General features: G+C 45.4%; 1 protein-coding gene across 1 annotated transcript in view; it reads right to left on the reverse strand.

Moving 5' to 3' along the window:
- Positions 1-734: 734 nt before the first annotated feature.
- Positions 735-24,216, reverse strand: part of LOC108547965 (laccase-1) — a 48,496-nt gene continuing 25,014 nt past the window's right edge. The window contains exons 2-10 of the mRNA XM_017900705.1: positions 6,163-6,523; positions 5,555-5,839; positions 5,215-5,488; positions 4,538-4,742; positions 4,208-4,392; positions 2,465-2,660; positions 2,075-2,287; positions 1,211-1,441; positions 735-1,089 (exon numbers count right to left, since the gene is read on the reverse strand). Of these exons, the coding sequence (XP_017756194.1) occupies positions 917-1,089; positions 1,211-1,441; positions 2,075-2,287; positions 2,465-2,660; positions 4,208-4,392; positions 4,538-4,742; positions 5,215-5,488; positions 5,555-5,839; positions 6,163-6,523 (2,123 nt within the window). The 3' untranslated portion in view covers positions 735-916. The remainder of the gene's footprint in view (positions 1,090-1,210; positions 1,442-2,074; positions 2,288-2,464; positions 2,661-4,207; positions 4,393-4,537; positions 4,743-5,214; positions 5,489-5,554; positions 5,840-6,162; positions 6,524-24,216) is intronic.

The raw sequence follows: 24,216 nt of genomic DNA on the forward strand, positions 1-24,216 counted from the left end.
ACGAAAGCCAACGCGCCTGTAGTTTTGCAGGCACGAACTTCCTCCCTAACTAAAAGGCCACTTTAGGAACCTGGACTCGATCCAGCGAAGCGTTCCGTCGTTCGCGTCGCGCCACTTCGCTTATGCCCGGCAGCCGCGATCATCTGGCATCGAAACGGATACGGGTTTCCTTAAACAGCGTTTCTCTAATGATCACCGGATCCCGGACCGTATCACGGTGAAAGGTCTCCGCGGTACGCATTGTCTTCGCAGATTCCTCCGCGCGCCATTTTGCTCCCCGACACTCCCACGTTAATGTCTCGTTATAGCGTTTAACGACTATTTCTACATTATTTACACAGTTACAAATGTTAGCGACATTCGCGCGTCCATGCGACAGCTCGCCGGATGCTTTGCGCCGTGTTCGCCGGCGTCGCGTTCCTCGTTCGCCTCGTCTTCTCGACCAAATCACGTTGATTAGGTGAAATCGTCCGATTCGGAGGAGGTTGATCCGCGCAAAAGTGGCCGAGTAAAGCATCTAGGACGTAATAAATATCGGCTGTTTGCCAGCGTGCAAGTCGTTATCGCCTCTCGAGGGAACGATCGCTATTGCGGCACCAAAAGCGGTATCGGTTCTTCGCTGATCTTTCCTCCGGCACGTAGGAACACCGCGACTCTCTTCGACTCTCTCTCTCTCTCTCTCTCTCTCATTCGCACTCTTTCACTTTTTCTCTCTTCCTCGCACTCTTTGTCCACTTTTTTCTCTTTTTCTTGTTGGGTCTCTCTCACGTAGAACGCACCCCGACGAACGACCCCCGACGAGAGGAAGATTTCTGAAATAGATTCGCTACAGCATACTGACTACTTTACAGGAATACGCTAAAAATATCGTGTATGCTTTGGACCGCCTCTGATCGCTGACTCTCCTCAGGATGCATCAGTGAAACGAGTCTAGTGTCAACGACGGGGGTGTGATGGGTGGTAGATGGTCCCCGCATCTAGGGAAGTTTGGCGGCACTGGTGGCAGATCCGCGTGCGTCCCCACGTGCAGAATCAGGTTCATTCCGATGAGTATGTGGAAGAGGAAGTGACAGTGGAACAACCAGTATCCTGAAAAAGGAGAAACGATCGTGGGTAACAGGTAAGGAACGACGATCGGCTCGCTGCCTTCTCTTTATTCCCTTTTTCAACACGAAGAAGAAGAGTCAGCTCGTTGCGCAATTTTGCTCACCTGGATTGTCTGCGCGGAACCGGAAAATGACGTAGCCGTTGTTCGGAACGGCAATAGTGTCCTTGGCAGGTGGCAAATTGAACTGTCGATTCAGAAGACCCCTCTTGTCGAGATCCAACGCGTGTTTCAGATTGATCTTCTTCACGTTCTTGTCGGGAGAGCGACCGATACCGATCACGTTGAAGGCGTATCCGTGTAGATGGAAGGGATGCGACAAATTCGGTTGTTGTACTGTGAACCATTAGACAAAATAATTTAGAAAATTACCGTTTCCGAAGTAAAACGTAATTTACGCAACGGGTGGAAGAAAAGGGGTCGATGACGCGTGGTGTACGCCAAGAGGAGAAGAAAGCGTAGATAAACGCCTAATAAATCTTCCAGAATCCCTTCTTTCCTCGTAAAATCGACTTTTATGACGAGTATTCGATATCTCGAGTGAATTTCTTTCCAACCCGCTGAATATAAACCGAGGAATTGATTTAGAAACGTACCGGGTTACGGCTGTCAACAAAGAATCGATACGTACATCGATTCCTTGCAGTTTCATGCCTGATAATATTAAAAAAGAATTATCAAAATGTCGTCAAATGTCTGCAGACCTGTTGCACTAGGCTATGACAGTAATCGTGAAGCCACGAAAAATTATTTTTAAAAATAATTCCAAACCGTAGAACGTTAACAAACGAGTCTATGTTCCGTCAAGGAGGATCAATCGTAGAATCGATATTCATGCATCTCTCGCTCCTCTTGTTACCTGTTATACATCCACAACCCATTACACGTCTCCGACTCTTTTCTTCTCGCCCTTCTCTGCACCCTGTAAGGGTACATGAAAATACGATATATGGAAGAGAAAAATCGTACCTTCATCTACGAGCACCACTTCGACGACCGCGTTGTGCGGGATATCAACTTGATGGGTGCACATGCAGTTGGCGCCGCAGTCAGCTGGCCTGTTGTCACCGTTGCAGAACTGCTCAGGCGGGATGTCGTCGATTTGCGAAAGCGGAGGCGCCGGCGGAAATGTGAACGAGATTTCATCGACGAGAGAGATTACGTGATCTCCGGTCGGGGCGACTGTGGGGAGCACAAGGTGAAATGATAAACGCGGCTGGAGCGCGTTTGAATTCCGATTTAATGGATTCGATGGTAATGAATGCTTGCGACAGAGGACAGGAAAAAGAAGCTATTCTTCGAAACCAGCGGCCGTTTCCTATGAAGCAGCCGTGATTTTGAAATCGACCGTGCGCTTACCCAAGAACCGATTATACGTTTGCGGCTGGAACACCTCCTCTGGCCTGTAGAATAGGAAGCGGAACGGCAAGAATATTTTCACGTCAGGACGCTGCTGCAGAATTCCTTGGTCGATCTGTCGGGAGTTCTTCAGCTGGCTCACGCAAATCGCGTCCTCCCGTTGACGATTGCAAATCGCGTCCAAGGGGTTCAGTACCTGGAACAGAGGGTGCATTCGTCAGTGAGAGGAAAAAATTCAGTCTCCTTATCCGCCAGTGGTAACAAGCAATTCGCCGGTTTCTGCGTTACCTGTAGCTGACTAGTTTTTTACTACCTTATATACTGGTACTTGCGGGGTGTTCGTCGTAACAACCGTCGCGAATTTTTCTGCGCTTTCTTTTTCTTTTTTAATCGTAGCTCGTTTAACCCTGCAAGCTTGTTACGAACGTGTCTCGTTTTACGGATCTTTTACCCGGGTTCAAGACTGCATATCGATACAGAAAATAAATAGCTTTGTTCGAACAAAAATCGGCGGGAAGCTATGACAAATTACAGTAACCGTGATGATAAAATTAGCTTTTATTTAATTAAATTTTAAGAAATTAGTTTGATATACGTATATACGATGATTGCAAAAGTAGTCTACGTTACGTATGCTTCGTTTCGAAATATTTAAAGTTCTAAAAATCTGAATGTCATCATCGTGAGTCAGAACATTAATTATATCAAAATTGGAAACTCGATCTAGCAGATCAGTTTGCTGCTATTTTGCAGAAATGGTTTTACATCACCGCGATATAAACGAATACACGTAATAAAATCGTTTTATTCCGATTTTTGATTGAGACACTTTCGTAATTACTGGCGCATGTAATATGTTGTGTAATTGATCGATATTTTGAATTCAAAAAGCGTTTAATGGGAATCGAAACACGTATTAACAACAACAGATGCAATTAATTGTAAGTGAGCTTGTAAGTATCATTGGATACGAATGATATAACATCTTCGACTTGCGTATTAATGAAGAAAGTTGTTACGTTTCGCGTTACTTTCTTGAAAGATTACACAAGAACATGTAAAAGAGTCTCATACAGCATCGTTAAATTTGTCTCGATATTACCTAATTAATATTTGGACACTTTAAGAAATCGGTGCACATTTTCATCAATTGAAACATTATCACTGACTCGCTCAATTTTCCTTGAAATACGAGAAACTACTCATCACAGTCCATAGATACAAATTTTACGTAATCACCCACAACTTTTGAATTATAAACGATAAACTATATAATAATAAAATTTAACTTTGCCAAAATATTCGGACACGTAGCAAGTTTAAATAAAGATATATACAGTGCCTGACAAAAAATCGGGTTAATTGTATGACCATTTATCATTCCTCCGCTAGCTAACCTCTATTCGCGACACTTTTTCGTCGCCTTATTACAGGTGTCTGAAAAAGCACGGCGATCATTATGCCAGACACCTTTTGCAATGAAAAAACCAGACATTACTCTCCGGCATCGAGTCGATTCTACCGTTCCTTAAAAGCAACGATCGAAAAAAGGGCCGAGAAATGACGAACTGCGATGAATAGAGACAAATAGAGACACTAATGCAATTCGGTTCGGGTAGCTAGCATGGCCGCTTGGAGAGCGTGGTAATTAACGAGCAACGAAAGTATCGGGAATTTCCTTTCGGAACCGGCGTTTGGGATATTAAAATGGCTAATAGGAAGCAAGAACTGCCGTATACTTACGACACCCTGTGGAAGACCAAAATCGTAAGTGGGCGCCGTGGTGGTTGGCTGATATGGTCCACGGGCGTACCGCAGTATGCCTAGCTGTTGTGCACGCGGGATACCGCACTCGCCGAGAGCACGAACTTGAATCCAATACGCGCCGACCGGTTGATCCGCATTTATTACGAAGTCGTATCGTTCGCCTGTAAATCATCCAAGTCGGTATTTACTTTCGCAACCGTGCCAATTAAAGAGTCTCGGGGGATAGAGCCTCGGCGCGCTTTCCCTTCGACCGAGACTCGCGAGGATCTCTGACCGGAGCGGAGCGCAGGGCCCAGGGGACGTTACCGGAGAACGAGATGATGGTGTCCACCGTGACCGGCTGCACTGCTTCTCCGTCGGTGGAGATCACCGTCAGGGAGTGACCTTCGAACGTAATCTGAGATGGACAGACCGATCCGAAGGAATTGATCAGTCGGAAACGATAACGCCGACCGGGAGTTATGGTGAACACCTCCAGGGGTGTGTTCGTCATGAAACCGGTGTTGGGATCCTGCGGACAGAAACGAGTTTTAGAGTGTCTCGCGTTGTTTACGATGCTCGATCGCCGCAGTACTCCGTTTCGGGCATCGAGGTTTCTTTGCGAGGCAGCAGGGATCGGGAGAGAGTGATTGGAAATGGAAACAGGGAGAGGAGACTTAATTTATGGATATTATAGATATCACCTGGGAAGAAACGAGGTTCAGGGTAGCGAAGAAAACGGCGTGGAAGTGGGTTTCGCAGAATCGATGGCAGCTACTTGCGCGTGAAAGCTGGCTTCACAGATGTCTGCGCGAATTGCGCGTACACCCGAGACTCTATTTACCTGGTAGATGAGTCGGAGCAGTCGCGAAACGATCGATTCGCAACGAAATGTAAATACCGTGACGAGGAACTGCGTTCGACGAGACTTTTCCAAGATGGATCCGTTCGTCGGATAAAGGAACGAGACGAAGAATAGCTATGAGAAGATACGGGATTCGTACCCTGAACTGTCCTTTTCCATTGATCAACACGCTCTCGGGGGCTTGACCGGTGTTAACTGCTAGACGGCCAGGGAAACGCTCGGCCGCGTTCTCATGGAACCAGTCGCTGATGAGAACGACATGAGTAGTCAGATCGTAGTCGTAAAGGTGGCTGTTAGGGTCTTTGCTCGGCGGTTGACGTATTACGATACTTCCGTAGAGGCCGTCTATTTTCTGCAGTCCTGTGTGAGCGTGCCAGAAATGCGTGCCTTCGTTTCCAGCCATCCATTGGTACCTGTTTACAGGCACGCGATGAATGTCTCGAATAAACTTTTTAGAGGCAAGATTGTTTTGCAATTACCTGAACGTGCTACCTTCCTGAATAGGGCATTGCGTCACGAACGGTACACCGTCGTAATATTGGGAGCCTCTCTGCCACACTCCGTGCCAATGGATGGTCACTTCCATACCCTCGATGTGGTTCTCCACGTCGACCACGACCTTGTCGCCCTGACAGACTTGGATGCTGGGGCCGGGTACCATTCTATTCGCTGTCAAAATGCCTCGTTCCACGCCGTCTGCTAGCACGCACTGGCAGTCGCTCCAGACCACGTTCGTGGCGTTAGGGGTACAGATTTGGCACGCTCTACGAACGAATATAATTTATTCTCTATTCTACGATCTATTCTTAGCTGAAACATTAATTCATTCGCGTTGGATCACTCGCGTTTGAGAATTTTGGAATATTTCTTCGTCTTTTATTGAAACTCGAGTACGACGTGTCTTGACATTCGTTACGCTTTGTTTTCAAAAGAAATTAATTAAACAGACATTACGATGCTATTGGGCATATTTCGCGAATTGCAGAAATTTGCACGCACGTGTCACGCGTGCGACACACGCTCGCAAATAAATCGACGGGAACGAGTGATCGACACGGATGATTTTGGATAGAAAGAAGGTACTCACGCTCCAAGGACGGTGTAATACTCAAGGGTGAAGTGATAGTAGCATATCCTGGGCGGCTCGTTCTCGCGGCAAGCTCTGGCGCACTCGTCCGGCGAGGAAAGCGACGGATTTCGACGCAATTCAGCCGTGGCGCGCTCGCTATAATCGAGAGGCCTCGTCCTTGGTGGTCTGACAGTCACTCCTCGACTACCGAGATTGTCGATTCCACCGAAACCACTTCGAAACACATTACCAGTCGGATGGGTCTGCACCAAGCCATGACTCGAAGGGAAGAAGTTGCTGCTATCGTCGGTGAAGATGTTGCCTGTCTTAATGGTGGGTGTCCAGAAGGACGAAGCCGGTGTCTGATCGGCCACCACGTCTGAAATCGCGTAGAAAGGGATCAATGAACCTATCATCGCGTTAATAACCGACATTCCAGACTGCAAATACAATTTGTAGATTCGTGTATTTAGGAAGCCGATTGCCATAAATGAAGCAAAGGAATCCTGTCCAAATGTGCAATTGGGAAACATGGTTTCACGGGTTGCGAATAAAGGTAAAGACTCTAGTACGTGACCCGATAAAGAGAGAAAACTATCGGTAAGAACACCTAGGAAACGGTCGACAGGTGACCCGAGAGGTACTACATTTTTATCCTTTTTGTATCCGTGATAGTAATCAGTGCGCCGCGACGGAACGAGTACGAGATACACTGTAACAAACTCGGGTAATTAACGGCGGACAAACGATACGCGAATTACTATTTATAACAGATAAATACACGTTTCGACGATGCGCCAGTTCTCCGCTATAAACGTTACGACGTCGATACGGTGCACCATGCGCTATAACATAACTATAACGATACATCGGCTGATATCCAGCGCCGCTGTTACGACGACGCACGAAGCGGGTCGGCCGCGAAGAAAGCGGCGGGCAGGTAAAAAGATTCGAAAGGTTCTCCCCGGCGTTTCTCGCGATGCGTGTAAAAGCAGCCTGGCGATCTATAAGGAAAAATGGCCGCGATTAAAACGCGCTACCGACTTCTAATGCGCATTCATAGTCCTAAAAACGATCGTTTATCTCGGCGGTGCGCGCCGCTGGCTAGCTCGCCGCCATGTAAGTCGCGCGATTCGCCAGAGAAATTACTCGGACGCGAATTCTCCAGAGTCAAGGTGGACGTTATCTCGGGGTTATCTGCGCGACCCTCGCCGAAGATAGCCGGCGATCTCGTTGCGCAACGAACCAGGCCTATCTGGCCTATCCTCGATGGAACGTTTGCTCGTGCATCCGGGGAAAGGGGAGAGGAGAGGAAGAAAGAGAGGAAAATAAAAAGGAAAATTCACCGCCCTAGAAATCGAAGCCCGAGCGTATCGTATCGTTACTCAATAGGATAATTACCGGCAGGTACAAAGAGCGATTAACTAGTTAATTATGACGGTTACAACCGTGATACGAGCGCGAAGCACGCGGCCAGAATGAGAACGACGAGCGAGCCGCGATTAATTTGATAGTCACATTAGCAGCACGCCTCGCGTCTGCAATTTCCCTTTAATTATCGCGACGCTCGAGTGACTTTCGCGAGCGATTTTCGCAACTGCAGATGCCACGGCCTGCGGCCACTCGAAATCCCGATTATGGAACACTTTCCTGCCCCAGTCGTTTATTTCTCTCGCGTTATTATTTTCCCCGACTCTCGTCCGATCTCCATCCTCGGGATTGTTTCGCTTCGTTTGGACCGGTCCTGATCCGGAAACCTCCAACCAACCTCGTCGTTTCCACGCCGGATATTTGCAATAAATTTCGTCGTTGTTTCCCCGCGACGCGTTTCCCGCCATCTCTTAATCGAATTCGAAAGGGGTATAGAACGGCGAGGAAATTGTCTGGAACGGTTCGGTTTCAAAAACTCGTGGTCAAGCTCGACGACGCTTTGCGAACCGGTTCCGTCTGACGAAAAGAATCACGAGTACGGGGATCGTGGAAAAAATCTGCAGGAATTTCGGATTGCGCAGCATTCTGGAAGTAGGACTCCGGTCTAGAACACCGGTAGAATGTCGATCTAGGGTAATGTTCGCTCAATGAAAATCAGAAACGCCGCTGCACTTGTATCGCCGTATTCGTCCGTAGCCACGGTGAAACTGTCGATATCTCGCGAGTTTTCCGGGCAACTGGAAAATCGGATGTTTCTCGTGCAACGGACAATAAATATTTTACCGCGAAGAACGACACCGATGGAAAGCGGAGAAAGTCTCGGTTAAATACTCTCCGATAGAGAGTGGACGAAACATTCGACAAATTTGACGGCTCGTGCGGGTGTCTATGCAAGCGAGTACTATACTAATTGTCAATCCCGTTTTCGCGAACGTTTTCCGGAGTTAATTTCAGAGTCATTAGGGAAACGAATAATTATTCGTATCGATTACTTTCCTATAGATTGGTAGCTTAATTACTTGATCACCTGGCTCGTTAATTGACGTCTCAACGAGAGCTAGTTTTATACACGACTATAATTGTAAAAATGGTCTTACGTCGAAAACCTGAACGAATTTGAATTATCGGCCATAAATTGCATTATCCAAATCGCAAAACTTGTCTCGAACGTACATTCGTAATTACTATATACGTATGTATGGAATATGAAAATTGAAAAGGGCTTTGATTTGTTAAAAGAAGAAAATAGGTAACTCCGTGTATATTCAACCATCCCATAATATACTTTATACTTTTCGAGCGTTTATAGCATACCAAAGACGCCGATCCTTGTCTAATGCGATATTCTTTTACCCCTATTTTCGTACATGGGGACTTAATAATCTCGAAACAACGGTGTACAACGCTATTGCGCTCTTTTTACCGATTTCTGTCACTTCTAGATCGCCTAGCTTTACCGGTTCCGCGATAAACTTTCTATAACGAGCAGCTCCAACTTTCCCAAAAGCGGCTGTCTGCTTGGAATACGCCATCGCGAGAGGAAAAATTCCGAAACCAGTCGTTTCGACTAATTCAACGGTCCCACTGCTAATTAATAAAATTCCGAGCACATGATTGGCTCGATCGTGCCACGAATGCAATCGGAGAGGCAAAGGGGGTTGGCTCTCGATGTTTAACCACCCTGCGCAACTATGGACACTATGCTTAAAGGGTTATAGTATTGTAATTCAGCATTCTATCCGGTCGCACGCCAGGCGGTCGGCCTCGTCCGCGACTGGCACAGGCGTGCATTATTTACGACCCTGCACCGAACAGACATCGTGACGCAAAAATTCTTCGCGGATGAATTATGCCGCTCGCTTGGTATGCGAATTTTTTCCGCCAGACAGCCGCCGAGCATCTACGAAGCTTCGAGCTCGCGTACGGCTCTGAAAGCTGCCATTTGTCTAAACTGTAACGTGACTTTCGCGGCAAACGCCATGGGAAACACGTCTCGCGAATTATTGCTCGGGGGTAGCTGAGAATCACACGACCGAGGGGGATCCGAGTGTCGCTATTTTCATTTCGTTTGACGCTAAACCTATCGCGATTGTTAAACGACCGATGGGCGAGGAGAGGAAAGAAGAAGAATCTTAAAAAGAATACAACAAGAGGAAATATCGTTGAATTATGTAGTATTCAATCCCGGACGAGCATCCGCAAATTCATCCACATATTTATGTAAGATCAGGTTACACAGTGGCTCACGAAAATATTAGGTCTACCGAAAAGTTCTGTCCGTTTTTAGAATAAAACAAAATAATAAATTTTTCATACATTGAATAAACTTTATTCAATAATATAATTGCCATCATTATTTATGACTTCTTGCCAAATATTGCCAAAATTTGACAGTATCATCGATCAAAGATGGTCGCCCAGAGCGTGGCTAATCAGAAAGATTGAAATCATCCACTTGAAATTTTTCGATAGAACATCATCTGCGTGTTCTATCAGAAACACTTTCAATAAATTTCTACACGCTTCTGTAGCATTTCTTCCTTGTCGGAATTCGTACGAAATATGAACTTTATCAGTAGCCATGGGTACATGATCACGTCTCACTGAACCCTTAACGAACGAGCGCATTTTTCTAGAACAATGACCAGTAGGTCGACGGATTTTTAAGAGATTAAGTGCTTTATTTCCAGAGCGAGAAAAGGTGCATAATTAATATCGCTTTATTGGATTTTATGGAAACTTTCAGTAATAATAGGTAGTATATGAACAGATATGTCCATACAAAAGGATACTGTATTGAAAATTTCAGAAAAATAATGGGAGTGCATGATGAAGACCGAACCTAACAGATTTCCTGAAACATCACGTCATGCCGCCTTTATGGCGGCATTCGATTTTTTTAGAATATTTACAATGTCGCGAGTATGGCGGCATTCGTTCGCTAAGGGTTAATACTAACATGAATCATCTTCGCTTTAGTTCATATGCTAGGTCAGTATGTATACATTCAGTGATAAAAAGATAGAGCCAAATATGCGTCAAATGAATATGCGCATATTTGTTAAAATTCGTTGTAACCGGAAGGGACAGAACTTTCCGGTACACCTGATATTAAGAGAGTATTCTAACTGAAAAATTCTATTTCAATGCAAGTGTACGTGTACGTACAGCATAACGAGTTACACGTGGATCGATCTTTTCTACTTGCAGATATTACTTCACGTGAGTGAAATCGTTACTCGAAGTTACAGTCCGATTCCTGTTTTTTCTTTAATGAAACTGCACAACGATGCGAGATAAAGGAAACTTTTCCAACGAAGAATGTTAACTTCTGGTGCTCAGTTATTCTCTAGTTAAAATTTGTCCGTGTTAGGTCCCGTTTAAGAATCAAAAAAATTGTTAAAACTTTAGTCCGATCGATTTTACCGAATAAGTAAACTGAAAGTCATTTTCTGCCAAGAATACCGCATGTATATCTGATTATGCTTTACGCGCACGCGAACTTTCATTAAATGCAGAATTTTAGGGTTAGAGAATTGGCGATATAAAATTAAGTACAGAACAACGTCTACGTGAGTCTACGTGACTCTCCTCGTGACTTGCTTCGACTTCCGGCCACGAAGCTCCAGAGAACACTGTCAAAAAGGATCGTCCCTCGCTTTCCCCGATTGTCCTTGAAAACTACCCTCACTCCGATTACCGAAAATCTCGCGGATCCATCGCGGCTGGTTTTCGTCCTGCCCACTCACTTTCTCTCGCTTTCTCTTTTATGGCCCTTTTCCGCTTACGATACTACGATTAATCATACGTAAAGTCAAGCGAACAAAGCGATGACATCGAATGCGGAATTTTAAGTGAAAAATTAAAAAATGGTCATTGGAACTGTGGATCAGGTGGTTGCTAATTTTCTGGTTATTAGTAAAGCAACTTTTCTACAGCATCATAGACCCTTCGATGCCTCAAGATACCTAATTGAACTTTACTTATCTCCGAGAACGGTTATGCGAAATTGGACTAACTATTTCGAGATGTATAAACATCGAGAGTGCTCTGACTCACTTGGAAGTACACGGCATCGTATCTATATTACTATGCTAATTAATTTAAATTGCAGAAATTCTTCGTCGAAGAACTTATCCCGAAGGATACTGATACTTTTAATACTTCAACGACAGGAGAGTAATTGGAGTTCTAATTAAATTCTGAATTATCCTCGAGAATGCTTACGTGAAATTAGAGCATTACGAGGAATAATCGCTGTACCACGTTATCGTGCAAGTAGGTAACCCTTGGCTTACCTTATAAGTTCCGATGGCACGTGCCAACAGTGAACAGCAAGGTCGGTCACACGTCGAGTCATTTCGTGAGAACGCGAAGAAAGAATAACACGTAACTGAGCAGGAAGACTTGGACGAAAACGAAGCATGAGCCTGACCCGTGCTGTTTATGTTAGGCTTATTATCTACGAACCACGCTTCTCACCTGTGACTCTTATGCTTTGCTTATGAATTCCTTCCTACAATTCTCGCATGATATTGTAGACGAAGGATTTTTCTAAGGGGCTATCGAAATTCGACTTTTTCGATAATAATATTCTACAACAATTGATAATAATTAGTACAAGACACTGGAGTCAGAATGACTACTAGATGTAAAGAATACAGCTTCAGATTGGAACGATTCAATTTCAGTAATCGATATTCTAAGTTTAGCTGTCATTCGCGAAGGAAAGATCCATAAAGCAGATGAAAGGTTTCCCATCCTTCAGCGATTCCACCGTAATTCCGCAAATCGGTCGAGTAGCCAATCATCGAAACGAGAAATAAACGCAGATTAGAATCCCTAACCATTAGGATACCTAGGAATCATCAGCGCCGAAGGAAAAACAATTCCATCGATTTTAATCTACAGCAATGGCAGAAGCCTCGCATCTCGTGAGCATTTTTCGCCCCGACGTGAACACGATCATCAATACCGTCCCTAATTCGAAGAATCCCTGTACATTTAGGAAGCCATTAGAATCAGGCTACGATTCAGAGGAAGGACACGAAACGCGGAATTAACAGGACCCGCGTTACGATGCTGAATCACGAGCTTCGGAATCCTCGAGTAATCATCGTAAGACCATAATTCCGCGAATGCTTGTGCTACGTCTAACGCCGCGAGATTATCGTTGGAGCGTTTCGCTTCGAGGCGATGCGAGGCCAATAAAGACGAATATACGAGGACGTTTACGAGGGGTGAGAGTAGAAAGCGTGAATAAATTCGCGATTTCTGCGATTCGAGATTCGCGAACGCGCAAAAAAGTGCTAGGCGCGGGAGTTGGCAAGCGGACGAGCTCGCGTTAAGGAAACGGCAGAGTGACTCGTAGCACGGTGTCAGGATGGTGTTCGAACAACGAGCACTTATCGTTGGAAACGGTCGAACGGCCTGTCAAGATGACGCTGCAGTCCCGACGCCGCCCTGACGAGGGACTTTCACTGTATTCCGCACGCCAACCCTAACGACCGATCTCCAGTCGATGTGTCATCATTCGACGTCCCGCGGGTCGCGGCTTCATTACGCAATCACCGTGCTTTTTACGTAAGATGGAACGCGCGAGGAAACGCGGTTTACATAATACGCCGCGTGTCTGTGGCCGATCCGGCCGTCAGACCCAGCTAGAGAGTCCACCTACGTCGTCCAGGCAGAGAACCTGTCACGCGGATGCTCTTTACGATGACAGTACGGTGAAGCAACCCCGTGACAGTCCAGTTTGCACACCGGGGGAACGCGAATGTGCAATACACCTGGCAATCCTACGTCTGGGTTTCGAGAACGCTTCTTCCCTCTTCCACAGACTATGTGCACTTGCGAAAAGCGTAGGTACGATGCAGAGGACGCACGATCGAAGAAGACAAAGGAAATCGAAAAGGAATCGAGGAAAATGATAGAAAGCTGAAGAGTCCAAGCGATCATCGTGGAGTTAGGATATTTATGACCGTATCGGGAAGTTAGGCGATAGCAGAAGTACCCGAAGGGGTGGTAAATAGGGTGGAAAACGAGTTTCTAAAGCAGATCGCTCGGAGATCCCCAGGCGTACATCGGGATTGCAATTTGCATACGCAAAGAGCGACAAAGGCAGAAATTTCGTATAAATGGTCACGTCGGGTTGCAGATTGACGTGGGTCAGAAAATTGGGGAATTAAGGAGGTGCGAAATTAGGAAATCGCTCACCGAGGCTCATTTTTGTTCCCGTGGTTTTATACGGTTCACGCTGCCATAATCGAGCGAAGTTTGAACGCTGAGAGCTAAGAAGGGAGGTATGTAATAACGGTAATGTCATGGGCAATTTGGCTCGAACATCGAATTTCGCGATCATCGTATGCGTGAGGATTAACGAGAAAGGCGTGTTCCTAGGTACGCTTTCTTGAAGCTTTCACTTTCATCCCTGAACATGGCACGGTATTGTGCATAACGAAACAAGTTTAAGTACACGCATCCGGTTAATTTTCGCCAAGAGGAACCGGCCACTCGCACGGATCTTAACTTTCAAATTTCCAGCACGTCACGTCCGCGATGACGTGGGACCGATCTTAATTACGCGCCGAATTGCCTCTCCGGTTCGGGATCGAGACTCTCGATCGCGCTCTCCTTGCACCTCGACCGTCGCAATTTGCGTGTGCTCGTTGTTCTCGTCCCGACCCGCGATCGATCCGTTTCACACGCTCGAAAGGACCCCTCGAACACAACGGGACACCTGAACTGGGACAAAGGAAACGAAACGGGACCAACGCTTAAATGTCAAGCCTTCGACGTCGATCGCGTCACGAGTCGAAGTTTGTCCTTTCCTCGGTATGCGATTGAACTTTGCAGTCGTACTTGAACGTGCCGAGGGAAACGTTGATGCGAGGAAATCGTTCTGCTGGGTGTCTATAACCTTTAATTAAATTATCGTCTGTGAACGGAACACGGGTCGTACCCACTCGCGTGGATCTAACGGGACGCTAGACTGCTCTTTCAAGATTAATGCGAGGGAAAGTTATTGTTTCGTGGGTGGAGTATCGGTTAACGCTTTTATTGCTATTGGTCGATATGTCGACCTCGATTGCCTACTTTCAGATTATTAATCGGATATCTTCCTTCACCCAAAGGTGACGAGAGAAGCATAATTTAGTATCGTACTTTTCATAGTACCACATTTTGTGTTAAAGGGGTTATAACGCAAAGGAATAGTAGCGAGTGGAAAACTGTGGAAAAACTGTATAGATTTTTATTGAACGAGCGAATGGTTAGAACTGGCCTGCTTAGGGTCACGCAGGTCAAAAGTCGTCCTCAGAAGACTGGAGACAGAAGACAGAACGCAGGGGAAGGGATCGCCCCCCTCATCGCGGGAATATAGAGTTTACTTCACTATTGAATTTTACTATGACATTTTGGAACACGTCCCGAATCCTGACGAGGATGATTTTCATTTCTGTCAACGCGGGTAACAAGTGCATCGATCTTATGACACCGTACGATTCCCGATGCTTTCAATATCGGTATTTTATCTGCAAAAGCCGTCATTTATTCGCGATGCTTAATAACGAACGCCAATAAACGAATACCGCAACAGCGATCATGCCAACGATCGTTCAGAGATATGCCGCATTCGCGGATAGAGTAACGACCGTGCAAGGAAGTGAGAGTGGAATCCGGAATATTGCGTGATGATATTACAGTTTCGTTTCATTACGTACCGACGACGATCACGATAATTATTTTCCGCACGATTAGACCGATTAAATTGTCATTTTCGTTATAAAACTAATAGCGGTTAACCTCGTTTATAAATAAATCGTTAACGGACGATCCTTGCGACACGTTTTGTTGAAACGATTATCCAGAGGATAGCGGAGATAACATTGTACAAATTTCAACTTTTTCTTTAGTCTGTAATATCCGATAGGTGATTCTCGAAGAGTTTGCTTTGCTGAACACCAATCTGTAATCGAGATTACACTGACAACTATAATTTTCGGAAAATGTGAGTTTTTCTAAAAAGGCATGATTTTTATCTAAAATGAAGTATTACGGAAAAAGTAAGAAAATTAGGGGGTTCATTGTTGTCTCACAAGTTAAGTGAGAATTTGCCATTTGAAACAGGTTCGTTATTCGATACTTTTAAAATCCGAATTACTTTTTAATATAAAATAGTGAAAAAATAAACTCCCGTGTAATATTCAAGATGAGAATGATTTTTCTAACGTTTTTACTTTTCATGTAATACTTCGTTTTAGGCAGAAATATAGTGGAGATAAAAATATCTTGACATATATACAGGTATCGTAGAAATTTATTCTATGCAGTTACGAATGCAGTTTTACTTCATAAAATATGCATAAATTGTCAAATTTATTGTTAATAAGAAATTATTCATAATGTAAATTTATAATAAAAGTGAAAAAATTAATAAATTATTAGGTATTACAGCGGAAAAATAATAATTAATGGAATCGGTAAAGTTCGAAAATTTCCGATCGGGGTGGGGGGCTTGACTGATCGGAGGCTATATAAAGGGTGACGCGATGCAGCAGAACTCATTTGTCGCTTCGACTTTGGAAGTGTAACATGTAAATTTTCGTTGTTCGCGAGGGGTGGGGATTCGAAATGAGGTTGGGACTGACCGCCCACCCTCACTCCCACTCACTAAATAATTTACAAATAATTTTTATTTTGTTTTTAGGTATTAATTACTTTTTTATTTCAGTTTTTTATTTATTTATTGTTCCTTAATTTTATTTATTATTTATTTATAAATTATTTTTTTCAGCTTTTAATTATTTTTTCTTTTTTTCAGATGTTATTTATTTCCCTCTATTTATTTTTATTGGACATTTCGAATATTTCGTATAATATTCGAGTGTCCCATCGTTGTCACTCGAGGAAAGCAAACTTTACAAGAATTATCCGATGGATATTACAGATTAAAATTTGCGTTGAACAGCGTAATCCACGAACTCGAGGTAACGAACCGTGCTAAGGATTCGTCTCATAGACTGGGTCGCAGGAGTTATTCGCAACGTGGGAGTCACAAGACTACGCGGTCACGAAGGCTCATAGCTGTAAAGTTCAGAGAAAAGGTAAAGTTCAAATAAAAGTGAGATGGTAACGGGATGCTATTGACTCGAGTTAATGTTGCTCCTTGATCGTGGTCCCGCGTCCTCGTTCTTGCTGTCGACGACGAGCCATCGAAATGTCAGAGTTAATGCGGAGAAGCTTTCGTGCCTGACATCATAAGCATTACCTCGCTATCCTTCCTATTACCTCGCCTTGGGTAATAACAATCATCAGTCGTTGTAATACGTTCACCTTGCGGAATCAGAGCCACTAGAGATGGAATTATCGACGATGATCGAAATCTAGCCGCTTCCACTTGACTCGAATCGTTTCGCGTACCTTGACCCATTTCCATTTCGACGTTTCACTTTGTCCACGAAACACACGACCTCACCGGATAATTGCACTCAACTATTTCGCATACGTTGAACATGTATCAGTATGTGGAAACACGATAGAAACCTTGTTTCAATTAACGCGACGCGAAGAAATAGGCGCACTTGTAATTGTACACGAAAGTATTCGAAAGCTTGCATTTTCTATCTTCAACGACTGAAATACGTATATATGTACGTTCAATCGAAATGCCTAAGACGATATGACGCATACAGTGAGGAGGAAACACTTAAACCGTGCCAGCGAAATTAGAAAATAATTCAAGGATACAAACGATATTTGTGGCACATTCATTGAAGATACGGACCATGGTGGCGCTAGTGAGTTCGGTACGAAATGCGTCCAAGAGTATCATAGTCAATAAAACCTTTAATTTCATAATTAACGGTGCTGTCGAATATTCTTCTGACAATTCAAATCAATGGTGGAAATTTATAACAAACACATTGCGGAATTATTTTTCAATTTTGCTCTTGCTTACTTATCCCGCCAAGTATTTCACTTCAACGTGAATGTATCATTTCTCAGGTGTACGTGAATATTCGAATACCTTCGTATCTAAACATATTTCGTTCGAGCCACCAGATTGCCGCTCTTCGAAGACGGACGAATGATATTTCCCAGAGTAAAGGATCACGAAGTTTAACCACGCGAACGAACGCTTCTATTGATCGCGAGAAACGAAAGATGCTGAGCGTCACGGGAACCTAGCCGAGATAGAAAGCGCGATGATCCGCGAATGAACTTGGCCTTGTCCTTGTCCTCGTCTCATCTTACGGAACGCTCGACAAGCGTTCCCTGTGTTGTGCAAAAGCCAGGTATTGTGCAAACGGCATCGAGGAGAGCGTCAAAGGGAAGGTGCAGCGAGTGTTGCATCGTAGCTCGCGTTCGTAACGATGCCGCATAAACACCAGCTTCGATTGCGCTAATGAGCGTAATAACGGTCCACCAGGACGAGAGCTTTCTAGTCACTGGGTTACGTCTAAATTGCCGCGCGCGATTCATCGTCTTCTCTTTTCACCCTTTGTCTCCGACCAACCTATCATCCGCTTGATTTATGCGCCGACGCGATTGTTTTCTTCGTCACACGTCGCTTCAGCTAGCGCCGTTTTCCGGACAGGCTTATTAAGTTATTCCCCTCATCGACTCGCTAACGTTTCACTAACGTTGGCATGAATGACGGCTGGTCGTCCGTCATCAATCTCGATGCTTCTGTTTGTCAAGCAGCTGTCGCGTAGGTAGGTCGTGTTGAAACAAACGCCTCCCGGCGCTTCCAATGGAGCTTATGGGAAAAGTATTATTGGAAAACGCTAAGTAACACGGTGGCAATTATTTTGGTTGTTAGTTCAGTTTTGATTACGGGAAAAAAGAAACTACGTATCGATAATTAATGACTAAACTGATCCGCAGCGTTCGCTATTTTTCAACAGAAGTCGAAATAAACGCGATCACGCCTCTTGGCATTTCTTAACGCTGTGACCCCTGTCACTCAAACGGTCAAGTATCATTAAGACGAATAACGTGCAGCAGTGGAATCTTAACGCACCATGAATCGCGTGTCGTAATCCGATGCAGTCACATTTCCCAGCGTGAAATCCGAGCAACGCGTGCCACTCGGACAGCTCCAACTTGTACGTTTAAACAAGAAACATTTTCGGAATCGTCATCCGTTGCCATTTATCATTGCATCTTTGCATAACTTTCGGTCATTTCAATTTCGCGCAAAATCGCGGTCAGCTTTAACGAGACACCGACCGCAGCGCCACGCCGCGGAGTTTAACCATTCGGTTTCCGCATGCCTGTGCCACGTGTCGTTTCCCGGGGGACATCCCCCTCGAGAGCCTGCGTGCCAAGCGATCGCTGTTCCCGCAATAAATTCACCGTATAAACGAGGCGATCGCAGGCCGGCCAAATTAATGACCGGTTTGAACGGCCGATGCAAGTGAAAGGCGTACGATCTCGGCCGGTGGGACACCGGAAGTGCGCGTGCACGAATTTCACGGCCGATATTATCGTTAAAATCGTCCTACTAACGTCCGAGACGTCGATTCCTTTAATTCTCCCTGGGTATTATGCTTCGACGGGCATTGCACGTATGCAGGAAGTGAACACTTTCGCTGGTAATCGTTCAATGACATCGCTGCTACACCCACGTGTTCGATTACGTGGATCGTCGCCATCTTTGAATTTTCGTTCGAGCCTGGCGCTACGCTCGTTACGAATCAAAGGCGAATCTTTGGTCTGTACGTCCACTCTGAACGAAAATCGCTGCTAGTCTTCGACGTCGTTTTACCTGTTTCTAAACATCCTATAATCTCGTTATTAATCACGCCGCGAGAGTCTGTGGTTTTTACAGGATGCCTAACCAGTTCCATCGCGCGGAGCACGCTCCTTTAATGGAGCTGTAAACGTAGAAACCATAAAATCAGCCTCCGTTACGTTTACCGTTTCCCAAATGCTTTTCCTTATCGTCACGGTGTCTCCGTTGGACACGCACGGAAACCGAATTCGGTTTTTACGGCCGCCATTTTATGCGTTTCCTATTGTTTCGTTCCCGGACACGCCGACGCGTATAAACGATTTTAGGTCGATCAACCGTCGACTTAATGTCCACCCGGTGACTCGGTGAAACGTCCAGAGATTTTATCTTATCGTGAAAGTGTTAATTATTATCTTGTTCCCGATTTTTAACGCGGAAGTTTCACTTCGTCGGAGTTGCGTCTGCGACAGTCTCGTGTAACTCGGTTTCGCTTTATCGGAGACAGACGGAGTTGCAAGTTAACTTCGTCAGTTTCGAAAATTATTCCGAATATGAATTATACCGAATGTCGACTTAGTCGCTGAACTAACAAACGCGACCAAATTTCATCCTTCGCGAATGAGTGTCCGTGAACTGTAGCCTGGATATTTTCACCGCTCTAAGCCTCGGTGCCTATGGGTGGTCGGTCAAGGATTTTTAAGTTCTGGATTCGCATTGTCTAAGAATATAGATAAGTCAAGATTACAGGCACGGTAATTCACTCTGAACACTGGTCCATACTTTCTTCCCAGCATTGTTATTGTTACTATCATTATTTGTCAAGGACTATCGTAGGATTATATCAGACAGAACTAGGTTGCACCAGAGCCTATGAAGGTTAGGTTAAAGCTAAAAGCGACGCAGCCATTCGAAGATTAATTCGAAAACGAAGGTGGACGCGAGGCGTTTTGTCAGCGTCGATACGAGATAATTACGTTAAAAAATAAGTATGTTAGCAGATGCACGTGCACGTGTAGGTCATTGCTTCTCGCCGGGAGAGCTTGCTCCTTTCTCTCGTCCGCGATTTTTATTTCCATCCCTCCGTCTCTTGGCCAGACGGACAGCCGGCTGATGACTCGCGGTTTATTTTCGCCGGGATACCGCGCCGGGAACACGTGAATCATGATCGCTGCCTACGAAGTACGCGTACACGATCCCTCGAGATGTCGTTCACCACGCCGGAATGATTCCTTCGATGCCGGATCATCGTTCATCCGCCGGGGTTATGCAAAGAGGAGCCAGGGCTCGAGAGGTTCCACGATTTCCGTGGCCAAAGGTCGAGCCGTGTCGCGGGGATTATTTAATAGAACGCGCGGGATACCTTCGTGTCAGTGTTTTGACAGGGCAAAGACGCGCGTCAATCGAACGGCGAACAAAGAAACGGTGTAATTGATCCTGACGAGTGTCGGGACGCGGAGAAAGTCGAAGAAGTCGAATTACCCTGTCTTGGATTTTGATTTAGATTCGTTAGATTTATATTCTATCGCTTCCTATTAAAGCAAAGCTTAACCCATTAACTCGTAACGGAGAAATAACGGAGAAATGCTTTTACAACACGCATGACGAGTTAATTCGTCACGACTATTCGATGAATCGTTTCTTTTTTGTCACCGCCATTGTTTTCGAGAAACGAAATCCGCGAATAATTCGTTAATGCTGAAAATGGCGAAAGAAACTCGCTCGACTGCTAGAAACGAACATAATAAGAGTGTACCGAAGAAAGAAACGAAATTGTTATATTCAATTACTTCTTATCGTATTATTATATGTTTCCGATCTAGAAGAATCGGCAGGGCGGAGCTATGCACTCCATCGATCACTACGCGTTCAGAGCTATAATATATAAAGCTGATCGAGAAGGAGAGGCAGCTGCAGTAGAACGACATGGAATATTGAAATTAACAACCGCTCGTCTATCTCGAAAAGGTGTCATATCGAATGTTCGCATTAGCCAGGTACAGTGATGATCTAAATGCGACATAGATCATCGGATTTTGCAACCAAGCAGACGTAACAAGGACTGATGAATTCGTCGATGCATCTTCCTCGTCAAACCTATATTTTATCAAGGACTATGCTATTCGACATTTCCAAGTCATCAGCCTATTATCTCGAAACACTCGATTCGTCGCAGGTCGTCGTGCAAAAACAGCTTTGTCGATCGAGTCGTTGCGAAATCTTGGTAGCAATTCTTCGCTCTAATGCGTGGTAATTACTCGGTACTCTCCGAGGATCCCCTTAAGGATCGTTGGAAAGCGAGATTCGGGTCAAATGTGTCTTCCGAAGAATTACTAGATAACCTCGCGATCTAACCGACGAGCATCTTGAAAAAGATCGTCTTACGTCAGCCAGTGTTCCCGCAGCGCTCTGAATCCTCATCTCGCCGATCATTACACCTGGCAAACACCGTTGCGTTCCCTTTTTTCCATCTTTTCTTCATTCTGGCAACCAGTTTGTCTTCGTAGAAAGTGCGGAATCCAGAAAGGAGAACGTTCGCGCGAGCCTGAGTGCAATTATGCATCGAGATAAGTGAAAATTCTGTATGATTAAACGGCGGTCCGGTTTTTAACGCTGCAGGATGTGAACTCGCGAAACGTGCGTTAAACACGAGTGGTACCGGGCCCTGGGGAGGCGGGAGAAAAACGATGGAACAAAGCTTTCTCGTCAATTAGAATCGGGAATCCGGTTTGCGTTCAGTCGCTACTATTTCTCACACCGTGGACCTTGATAACCTCTGGAAAAACGTCAAACATCGCTCGCGACCATTTGTCCGAGTGAAACCGCGCGGCAGAAGAAAGACGTTACGTCACGGCCACTGTTCCTTTTTATCGACTTTCAGTTTACCATTGGAAATTGAGTGCTACTTGCACAATTCCTCTGGTGGGGAAACGAGGCAGAAAAATGAAACGGCGACAGGCCACTAGCGAAAGGAACCGCGTACTTTCGTGGGAATTCGTATCGTCGTCGAGCGAACCCGGCCTGGCATCGAACGCGGAAGAGAGTCTTCGTTTCTTCGTCGCCGGACGGAATTTCGCGTGTAATTTGGCAACGAATGGCCAAATTACGCGATAATTCGAGGTATTCGGGAAAGCGATAAGCGAGCAGAGATGTCGGTCTTCGTCCACGTGCACTCGAGTTACGTGGATGCTGGACGTCGATCTTAACGAGAGTTGCTTTCTTTTCGTCGACCCGCGGCGAAAAAGTGACCGACAACGTGGCAGGAATACCCAAGGGGGATCAGGAATCAGGTGGAATCTTGGTTGAATCGAGTTTCTTGCACGATAGGCTTGCATTCGCCCTGATAACCTCACCTTGAAGAAGTCAGCCAGTGAAATACCGCGTGTAGAGCGGCATACGGGGAATTTTCGATTGCTTAATTAGAAAAAAAGAGGCACATGCCTTCCACCGGTTCGCCTCGTTGTCTTGTATTAAATCGAGGTTAACTCCGCAGCGGACAAGATCGATGCTTTTACCGCCATTAGGTTGCGTCCGAAGCCCGCTTGGCCGGAAGGAAAATTCAATTACGCTTTCATAACGAGCGCGTAATCCCGTGGTTCGATTAGCTCAACGACTATGTCGTCGTGAGGCAGTAGCGTAACAGCCGATTCGATTTTTTACATCCGGTAATCGCTGGGATCGACGATTCTTTCGCTACGGTCGTCCAGCGAGTCGCCTGTCGATCCCTTGCCAGAAGGCTTCTCGATCGAGTTCTCCCGACGACGATAAAAGCGGAAGGCCAGTACCGTTGTCACGATCCGCTTGCACCGGCGACGAACCAGGCCGAGATCGGTTTCGTTCGTGTCTGATTGGCTGCATGCTGGCCAAGTAGCGATGCAGAAAGCGTGACACAGTTTCAGAGCGGCGATCGTGGGACAGTCGCCACGGAAATGGAGAGTGATCCTGCGATCTATGTACACTCTGGTGCATTAGTATTTGGCACTCGCACGTTATCGTAAACGCGTGGATAATACTATTAGTACAACTCTCTATCGTAAGCTCGGTTTCCGATTTCATCTCGGATGACCGTACAATGTCTTCAAGAGCCAAAAAATGATATTCGATACACACCTGTGCGAGTAAAAAAGCATTAACACGGTTCTCCGGGTTGCGAAGAAGAAATTCTAACCACGTGAAATTACAACCGCGTCTATCGAATTTCTGCAAAATGTACGTCGAGAATATTCGCGGTGTTCGAATCAGGACAACCATGATACCGGGTTCGTGATAGAAATCGGCGTGTCACGCATGCGCGACAATTGTGACGAACGCGTGGAACGAAATCGGTGGAAATAGATCTTCGTTTCGATATCCACCTCCGCTGCATTTTGAATTACTCTCAGGACTCCAGACACAAAATTCAGGAAGGAGACATTCACTGCCGGATAAGCCCGATCAGTGAAAGCTGTTTTTGCATAACCAAACGATCATGATGGAGGAAAAAAAGTAATAGTTTTCATTAATTTATTACGAGGTTTCGAAACGTAAGATGCGTCGGACGAATACATAACTACACGATGAAATTACGAATAAAATAAAATACTCGAGCCCGATAGCGTATGCACCACGGAGTGTCCGCCATATTTTCGTCGCTCGACTAAAATGGCCTCCCACGTGGACCAAGCCGACGCGTCCAGCTTCTTATCACTTGGACCGACGCAACTTCCGTTTTGTTCCTCTTTCACTGGCGATACGTATCCTGTTTAACGTCGAGACTCGCGTTCCCTGCGAGTCTGACTAATTCGAATACCAGTTGCGACGAGATCGAGCAGTTCCGCGGAGCAACCTTCGATCTTCTTAATGCAGTGGTACTACTTAACGCGGTGAAGTTGCTTTTATCTTGTAGTCAATCGATCGTTCCGGTGATT

Source organism: Eufriesea mexicana, unplaced genomic scaffold (assembly GCF_001483705.2).
Source record: "Eufriesea mexicana isolate 0111107269 unplaced genomic scaffold, ASM148370v2 scaffold1312, whole genome shotgun sequence".
In the NCBI taxonomy this organism is placed as follows: domain Eukaryota; kingdom Metazoa; phylum Arthropoda; class Insecta; order Hymenoptera; family Apidae; genus Eufriesea; species Eufriesea mexicana.